General features: G+C 58.4%; 1 protein-coding gene across 4 annotated transcripts; it reads right to left on the bottom strand.

Annotated features, from left to right (window-relative positions):
• Positions 1 to 3,238: 3,238 nt before the first annotated feature.
• On the bottom strand, positions 3,239 to 8,433 carry CXXC4 (CXXC finger protein 4). Of its 4 annotated transcripts, none has more exons than XM_075421408.1 (4): positions 7,089 to 7,371; positions 6,868 to 6,945; positions 5,682 to 5,718; positions 3,239 to 4,646 (listed from the first exon to the last, which is right to left on the bottom strand). In XM_075421408.1, the coding sequence occupies exon 4, from the start codon at positions 4,471 to 4,473 to the stop codon at positions 3,262 to 3,264; it is 1,212 nt and encodes a 403-aa protein (XP_075277523.1). In that variant the 5' UTR covers positions 4,474 to 4,646; positions 5,682 to 5,718; positions 6,868 to 6,945; positions 7,089 to 7,371; the 3' UTR covers positions 3,239 to 3,261. The 4 variants fall into 4 exon arrangements, with proteins under 4 accessions (XP_075277523.1, XP_075277522.1, XP_075277521.1 ...); XM_075421407.1 differs by lacking the exon at positions 5,682 to 5,718 and adding an exon at positions 5,268 to 5,417; XM_075421406.1 differs by lacking the exons at positions 5,682 to 5,718; positions 7,089 to 7,371 and adding an exon at positions 8,335 to 8,433.
• Positions 8,434 to 9,058: the final 625 nt, after the last annotated feature.

Genomic DNA, 9,058 nt, shown 5'->3' with positions numbered 1-9,058 from the left:
CAACTGAGATTCGTACGCTGAGGAGGGACTGTTCACTTCAAAGAGAGGGGGATGCAGAGTAACGTCAGGCTCCTAATCTTCATATCCTGCAGCAGAAGTTACAGACGCGTATACCAATCAGAGGAAAATAAGTAGTCTCTATGGGTAAATAAAGATTATGTCTCTTTAAACTGACTGTAAATCTGAATGAACACAGAATATACATACACAAGTAGGCAGCGTAGAACGTGACGTCAATCTTATTTTTATAGATTTATTATTACCGTACATAAAATTTCCTAGTAATGATAACATTCTATGAAAAATACTAGAGCATTGGGACACTTTTAAGGTGAAAATAGTACAAGAAAAATAGGAAAAAAATAATTCAAGTGTTTAAAAAAAATACTGGGGGGGAAGCATTCCATTAAAAATGCAAGGGTCAGGGACCAGAGAGCATTCATGTGGATCTGTTCTTCAGCTCTGCGTACTAACCTTGAGACTTACATCCTATGACTTCATTGCACCAGCAGAAGAAGAGATTTAAAGGAAAAAGAGAAAAACGGTTTCCGTGGGATCAGCCAGTTTACTGTTTAGTGTTATTATTCTCGTTTTTTGTTTATTTCTTTTTTAAACACAGTTCCACCCCCTGCCTTGAATCATCTCCACAACTGGCAGCCACTGTTGAGCGCAATTCACAAATCTTACAAGGGTGCAGCGGGCCGCGAGCCCCTCTGTCCTCATCACGCTCCCTCGGGGCCATGCCTCCCGAGGTGACGGGGATCACCCACGCACGCAGAGCTCTCGCCGCCCCAAGAGCGCAGGCCAAAGGAGCCCCAGCAGCTCGCTGGGCAGGGGGGCTGCTCTCGCCCACCCGCAGCCACCGCTGCTGCCCCAGTGCCCCCCGTGCAGGCCCTGTCACTCTCCGACACCCAGCTGGTGGCCTCACAGCCAGAGCACTGCTGCCGCACATCTACTTGAGGTAGCCCTGCTGTCACTCTTTATTGGTTAGTTTAAATTAAAAAAAAAACAACACACAGCAGAAAACAAAGAAGACGTAAGAAAAACAAGCATATGAGACAGTTACTCAGTTTGGGCACTCCTCCTCTCCTACTGACAAACCACATTTCTGTAAAGAAATTAGCCACATCCCGTGACAAAACTTTGCGACGGGCCACGACCTGCAGAGCAGCAATGCCTTGCTGACATCTCCACAGCTGGAAAGAGAAACACGTTTCCTTCCAGTCACGGTCTAGCAGCAGAGGAGCTTGTGTGTTTACGTATCTGACGGAGCACAAACAGGAGAGAGCGAGCGGGGGAGAGAGCGAATGAAGAAAAGAAGTGAAGGCAGGTGGTTATGAGAGAACACGAGTGGCTAATAAAACCATGGTTTTTACTAGTCACAGGGGTTAAACAATTTTAACGGGGAGCATTCTCATAACACGCCTGAGCAGTTTTTAAGGCTGTCAAACACCTCTGTCAAAAGTGAGGAAGTTCTGGAAATGTGCTCAGAGATGCACACAAACCCGTAGGAAGATCTGATAACGTACAAATTCATTTCTTCCAGAGATAGCTCACTTTCTGCACAAATCAATAAGCCATCAGAACCTAACATTTATCACAAACATTAAGTCCCAGCAGCGTCCCGGTTTGCAAGCCTAACAAGGGAACCTGGCACACAAAGGCACCCCCAGTGCTAGGTGGTGTGGGGGGGGGATTCTCCACGTCTCTGGGTCAGAGAAGCCTCTTTTAGGCTGTACTCAGCATTATAATCCATCATTAACAGACCGGGGCACTAGGGTGTCTTCTTTGCAAACTTGCTACGAAACCAACGAAGGCATATTGTTGAGAAAAACAAGAGCTGAAAACCCAATCCAGTTTCTAGCACCTGGGAATTCCATCCTGGTTTTTGAGTTAGTGGTGCTGGGTCACCGTAGGTTCACAAAAAGCAGCGAAGAGGATGCAGAGCTACAAATCAAACTTTCAGCACGGACAGTTTGCTCTCGTGAGGAGGAATTAATTAGTTGGTTTGATGAGGCTGGTTAGGAAAGAGTTAATGGTATCAGCCAAACGTCAGTGAAACCCCAAAACATTGCTTTTGTCCCATGGCAGTATCAATACCAACACTATTATCTCCATTTATTTAACGCAGACCAAATTAATGGGCTCTTGGTGTTGCTTTTTCCCCGGAAGCCCTCATCCCACCCCTTCTTGGGGAGAACTCCCGCAAGCAATGAGTTAGGGAATAAACCGCTCTCTGCACACACACAGACAGAGGGAAGTTGCAATTTCTCACTTAGTTGCTAATTTCTGTGACTACAAATCTTGATGCCACCCAGCACACACTCTGCTCCTCTCTACTGCATCCATCATCCGCGACACCGTCAGACGCACCCGGTATGTGCGCCTAACCAGCAACACTGTAATTTTAATAATGACAAGGGATTAAGTACGATTACTGGTCTTTCCTCTCGCTTGTTTCCTTTGCCTAAGGGTATCAACCGATTGCCGTTTTCCTCCCGGTTGTGCCTTTTGGTTCCCACTGCCCATCGTCCCCAACACATGAACCAAAAAGTCTGCGACACAGTGGTGCCTGTCTCTCGTACGCCTAGCAAACCTGCCAACCTGCCGTTACAGCTTTGGGAAACACTGTCAGCTCCCAGGACACGATGTAAAAATAGCCGTGCGTGCAGTTCAGTCGGAAGTCGGCTCAGTCCTACCTGTGCTATTCTTCCACTGTGTTTTGTACACTGCGAGCGGGTTATTTCATAAAAGATACTGCGTTAGAGGCTAGTTGGGCCCATTTCACTGACGACCGGGCTCTACGGCCAGCCGTCTGTCTGTCGGTCTCGGGCAAGCAGCTACCAGTCACCCTGGGGATGAACTCGCCGTCACTTTCCCCTGAACTTCCGATGGGCGGCGGGAGCCGGGCGTTCAGCTAAAACTTTCCCTTTCCCACCTCCCCGTCCCCACAAACCGCCGCGATCGCCACGAAAGAAAAAAAGGGGGAAAAAAAAAGCAGCATAACCCGAGAGGCAGCCAGCAGCCCTATGGGAATGGCACGGCAGGTGAACCAGGCGAGCGGCGTCCGGTAACGGCCAGTAGCCGGCGGGGGGGGGGGGGGGGCGGCGGGCGGCGCCCCCCGGGTCTGACAGGCCGGGCGCCGCGGCCCGCGGCGGGGGGGCGGCTCTCGCCCTCCCTCCCTCCTTCCCTCCCCCGTTCCCCCCCTCCCTCCCCGGCTTCCCTGCGGGGCGGAGAGGCGGGCGGGCGGGGGTCCCCGCCTCAGAGCCTGAAGGAGGCCTCGGAGAAGGGGTGCTGCATCTTGAAGCTAGACAAGAAGCACTGGAGGGGGGGGGGCAGGGGGTTGAGGAGGGACGGCGGGAGGCTGGGGAAAAAGAAATCATCTCCTCTGACCTCTAGCGAAGTGCCCGGTTTTTTCTTAAGCTCTTCACATTTCCTAAATTTGCAGATCTGGTGTCCCGTTTTGCGGTTCCTGCAACTGCTGCAGACTCCACAGTTGATGAGCCGCTTGCAGGGCACGCACACCCCGCAGCGTTTCCGCTTCTTCTTGGCGGGGTTGCCCGCCCCGGCCCCGGCCCCGCCGCCGCCTCCGCCGCCGGCCCCCCCTCCGCCTCCTCCGCCGCCGCCGCCTCCTCCTCCTCCGCCGCCCCCCGCGCCGGCGGCGGCGGCGGCGCCCAGGGCGGAGGCGGGCGAGGCCGAGGCGTGGCTCTGCGGGCAGTCCGCCAGGTTGGCGATCTGGAAGGCGCTGTCTGTGACGGCGGCCGAGGCCGCGGCGGGGGAGTGCAGGGCCGTCATGACGATGACCCCGGGGGGCAGGGAGAGGCCGCCCAGCGCCGGGATGGCCGAGAAGGTGCCGACGCGCTCGGGGAGGTTCATGATGTCGGCTTCGGCGGCGCCGCACTTGAGCTTGTTCATGCACTCGCCGGCCAGCGGCCGACAGTGCTCGGGGGAGAGGGTGGAGAGGAAGTTGCCGTTCGCCATGGGCAGGGCGGGCTGCTCGGCCGGCGGGCAGCCGGGCTTGCCCAGCCGCTGCGAGTCGCTCCGGTGGTGCATGCCGCCCCTGCCGGCGTGCAGCGAGGAGGCGGCGGCGGCGGCGGCCGCGGAGGCGGAGGCGGCGGAGGAGGGCTTCCTCGCGCCGCCCGCCGCGCCGCCGCCGCCGCCGCCGCTGCCCCAGAGCATGGCGGTGGCGGCGGCGGCCGTGGCCGAGTCGCAGTTCCAGGGGGACATGCCGATGCGGGCGGCGGCGGCGGCGGCGGCGCTGGGGAAGATGGGGGTGGTAATGCGGGCGATCTTGGCCGCCTGCGGGAAGGCGCCGCCGTTGGTCTTGTAGAAGGTGGCGAAGGAGCGGTACCTCTCCATCTCCGAGTTGTAATCCACAAGGCTGTTGAGGGCCCCCTCGGGCAGGTGGCTGTCCTTGGGCAGCCCCGGCGCCTCGGGGTTGGGGCCGCTCTCCACGCACACGTTGGTGTTCATGGTGGCTGCGGGGGTGGGGGGGGTGAGGGGACGGGGAGGAGGGGAGAGGGACGGGGCGGGGGTGCGGGGGTCCGCTTAATCCTCCTCCTCCTCCTCCTGCTCCGGGCGCATTCCCGCGGTCGGTGCCTGGCCGGGCAGCCGCTCCTCCTGCATCCTCACGGCAGCCGCCGCAGCTGAAACACAGAAAGTCGTTTATCCGAGGGGGTGCGCGCGCGGGGGGCGCTAACGGCCGCCCACGGACACCCCGGGGGGGGGCGGGGTGACAGGGGGGGACACACGCGCCGCGCCACCCTACGCGCGAGCAGAGGGCTTGAGGGGGCGGCCCGGGCGCAGCCAGCCCGGTCCCGGGACGGGGCTGGGGGGGAGGGGGGCTGCCCACCTACCGCGTCCTCCGCGGGAAAGGAAAAGGCGGGGGAGAAAGAAATAAAGAAATAAATAACAGGAATAAAGCAAAAAGCGTGAGGCGGGGGCAGGGAGCCGCCAGCTGCCACGGTGTCCTCCGCGCCCGGCGGTCAGTAGCACAGCCGGCTCCGCCGGGCGCGGGTCACGGCCTCACCGGCCCGGCCCGGCCCTTCCCGCACTGGGGGGGGGGGGGGGGGGGGCTGCCGGCGGGGGCAAAACGGGGCTGGGTTAAAAAAAAAAAAAAAAAAAATACTTGATGCAGGCAATTTCCCAGCTTGTGACCCCGGCGCTGAAGAGGGAGCGCTCACCCCAGCCTCTCGGGAGGTGCGGGGGGGGGGCTGGGGACACGCACCCGCGCGGCGGGGGGACGGGGGAGGGCAGCGGGGCCGTACCTGCGGGGCCGGGGGGAGGGGTGGCTGTCTCCGTCGGGGTCAGCAAAGTTGAGGAGGGGGGGTAAGGACGCGGTGCTGGTTTTGTTTCCCCTCGCCCCCCCATGTTAGTTTGTGGCAGTGGGGTCGGCACGTTACGGCAGCCTGAGCGAACTAAAGCAAAACATCAACAGAACTTAAAAAGCCCTCAGCCTGTGAACACTGCCCCTTTGTTTTCCAGAGGCTCTGCCTTGAGCAGTTCAGATGTTTCCAGCACCTTTTCTGATGTAGGGCTACCGACCAGCAGCGCCCGCCTGGGAGACACGCGTGGGGGCTACGTCTAGTTTCCCGGCTCCGCTATGTTTAGTTCAAAATGGTTATCAATTACGGTAATTACGCCTATAATTAGATTAATGAACCGTCTGCAGCCCAACCTACCGAGTGCAAAAACTTCGTCTCCTCCCGCCGCCGTGCACTGAAAAGCGGGCTTTATGTAAACAAATCCAGACGAAGGGAGCATAAATCTACAGGAGAAACCTCTCCCTCGGCTGCGTTAGGGGCCGGCGGGCGTCTTTCCATTGGAAAAAAAAAAAAAAAACAAAAAAACAAAAAAAACACACAACCCAGACCCCAAGCCACCTCTGCGTTTCCACACCAGGGAAAAACCCAGACCCTGGCCGCCTTCCGAGGTCTGGTGGCAATACAAAGGCTGCCCCGCAGAGCCCTAGGCTGAGCGTCGTCTTGTGGAGGGATGCGAAGGATTTGCATACAGCAAAAAAAAAAAGAAAGAAAGAAAGAAAAAAAACCACAAAACACCAAACCCCTCTCCCGTTTCCAGAAAGGAAAACCTAGCCGCATGTCCTCGATAGGAACTACTCCATAAAACTAGTTTTTCCAGCCATGTGTGGGGGAAGCCACGCATCTAGTAAGGAATAAAACGCTGGCGTTCAGCCGTTTGTGCCACAAGTCAAGGAACATACGCATTTTCTTCCGCCCAGCATCGAAGTGGCTTCTCTCCACAAAAGCTTCCCTCGCTGGCTACCTCTGCTCTCCCCGCGGCCCCCTCCCCGGGGTTTATCGCCACCAGGAGCGAGAAAATGATGGTGCCCACCAACCGGGTCATTATTGTTTAATCGATGCATCTCCGGAGCGTGAAGCGGGGACCCGAGACGCAGTTATTGATTTCTCTCCCCCACCCCCCGCTATCGCCCTCGCTTCCACGAATGAAATAAATAGAAGGAAATCGCCAGCCGGGCTTCGCGATGCCGTCCCCGCTCCAGCCAAATGTGGCCGTGCATGTTCAATACTGCCTGTCTGCTCTGCCAGAGACAGAGAGATCAAAGGTCATATTTAACATTCAGGAGGAGGGGCGGGTGCTGATTAATTAATAAATTAATATAGCGGCGCCTTTTATTGCCCAAGTCTAGCGTTAATCTACTTTTACGATCCCAGAGGACAAGAACGAACAACAAAAAAAAAAAAAGCCCGAGAAAAACATAAAATTAAAGAAAAATCAAAAAGAAAACCCACCCCTCCCCAGAGGAAAAAAAAAAAAACAACAAAAAAACCCCACGACGGACAAGAAGGGAAAGGAGAGGGGGTAAAAAGCAAACCAGTCACTTACCAGGCTCTTTATTTGGGGGGGGCTCGAGCGTGCAGACGCTACCAGCCTGTCTGCCTTTAATTAGTTGCACATCAGTCCCTAACACAAAGAAGAAGAAGAAAAATATCCAGATGTGCCTTGGCAGCTCTTCAGTTACAACTTTGGTACTTGTAAACAAACTGCGAGGGGCGGGGGGGTTGGGGGGGGGATAAATGGAGCCGCCGACCCACTGAACAAAATACCTGCGAGCGGCTTTTTTCCCCCCTCTCCCTCTCTCGCTCGTCGCAGAGAAAGGAGGAGGAGGAGGGGGGGGAGGAGGCGGCGGGGGGCGAGGAAGGAGCAGGCACGGAGGAGGGGGGGGGAGGGAGTGCGTGTGCGCGGTGGTCTCCGCCGCTCGCCGCCCGCCCTCGCACACAGCGCCGGGAGTGCGTGTGCGGTGTGTGCGGTGTGTGCGGTGTGCGTGTGCGCGGCGGGGCGGGGGAGGGGCGGGCGGGAGGCGGCGGCGGGGCGATCTCCGCCGAGGTGAGGGAGCGCGCGCGGGGAGGACGCAGGGATGCGGACACCCCCTCCCCCTCCCCCCCTGCCCCCGCCCCCGCGCGGTGCCGCCGCCGCCGAGCGGCGCGCGCGGGTCACGGCGCGGCGCGGGGGGCCGCCCCCTCCCCGCGGCGGGGCGCTGCGGCCGGCGGCCGCGCGGTGCGGGGCTGCCGGCGGGGGCGGGGCCGCGCTGCGCCGCAGAGGAGCGGGGGGGGGAGGGGGAGGGGGAGGGCGCGCCCCGCCGCGCCGCGCCGCGCGCTGCGCCCCGCCAGCCTCCCCGACGGGCGGGCGGGAAAGTTCGCGCCCGGGAAGTTTTGCGGCGGAAGCGCGGGTGCCCCCTGTCCCCCCGTGTCCCCTCCGTGTCGCCCCGGTCCCAGCCCGGCGGCCGCGTTCTTCCCGCAGCGGGAGGTCAGCGCGCAGGCCATGCAGCGCTCGCTTTCTGAAGCGTGTTTGGGTATCCCTAACGGCCTCCCCCCCAGCCCCCGTTTATTTCTGCAGGCGTGTGAAGCGCTGCGGGCTTCGGGGACATTCGGGCGGAACGGAGCCAACCGCACCGTGGACATCACCCAAGCGTGGCGTTGGAGACCCAGGTCACCGGTCCACGCAGGCCCCGCACGCCCTACACCCTGTCGAGGCTCGGACGCCTTCCCGCAGCCCTCACCCATGCGCAGGCGTCGCGTGCGGGCAGGTGGCAGCCCCTTCACAGGATTTCAGCGACCGGGTGTAAAAATATACCCCAGCCAAACCGGGGCTCTCGCCAGCCCAAAACTGGGCCTGTGCTCCCCGAACAAATTGTGCACCCCAAGGTCTCCATCCAGCTCCCCTCGCAACCCCCGCAGACGCTGCTGCGTCTTTACCCGGCACGGCCGCTGACCGGTTGAGAAATGAATGGCTCTGCCAGGGAAATCATTTCAGCCCTTTGTAAATTACAGGAGAAGAAGGGAAAGCCGTTACCATCCCGTCCGCAGGCGTCATTCGCAGGCCGAAGCGTCATCTCCTTCTGCTCCAGTCTGAATTCAAGCTCGGGGTGCTCAGCGCTAGGGAATTACCCGCGGGAACTCCGTCCTGGGAGTGGTGGGAAGAGGTGGACGTCGGCAGCGGGGCTTCGGCGAGGCCGGCAGGCTGGCGGCTAACGGCTCCAACAAGTGAGACCGACCGCTACGGGAGAGGGACTGTGACGGTCGACCGGGTGGCTCACGGACCTCCAAGAAGTCGCAGCACTGGCACCTAACGCTGTGGATTGGTATGCCGTGTTTGGAACGTATTTGGAACCGGTGCAGTTTATCAAACTAACAATCTGCCTCCAACCACACAATGTGCATTTTAAAACACGCCCAAACATGTATTTACATAATAAAGCGTAACCTCCCGACTGGCTCGTGCCATCCCTTACGACAGCTCTGCTGCCTTTTTCAAAGTCTTTTCTGTTTTGATACTTTTGAATACGAACTTATGGGGGGGAAATACAAATGAGGGGAAATGATGTTTCGGTAATGTCACAAAGTGACAAAAACAAGCGCTTTTCCTGTTGAGGTTTATTCCCTGCCACTTTCCTCCCAAATTGGTTGTCAGAAGCTGTACGCGATACTCCAAACACAGACTTCTCTAGAACTCCAAACTTCCTTTAATCACAACCCGGGTCTCACTTAAGCGATCCTTTCCCAGTTAATTTATTACT

The sequence above is a fragment of the Opisthocomus hoazin genome, chromosome 5, assembly GCF_030867145.1.
Source record: "Opisthocomus hoazin isolate bOpiHoa1 chromosome 5, bOpiHoa1.hap1, whole genome shotgun sequence".
In the NCBI taxonomy this organism is placed as follows: domain Eukaryota; kingdom Metazoa; phylum Chordata; class Aves; order Opisthocomiformes; family Opisthocomidae; genus Opisthocomus; species Opisthocomus hoazin.
This window is presented reverse-complemented; position numbering and strand designations above follow the sequence as displayed.

Excerpts from the sequence above, each read along its gene's own strand:
- CXXC4 (XM_075421406.1), bottom strand. The coding sequence starts at position 4,473 with ATGAACACCAACGTGTGCGTGGAGAGCGGCCCCAACCCCGAGGCGCCG.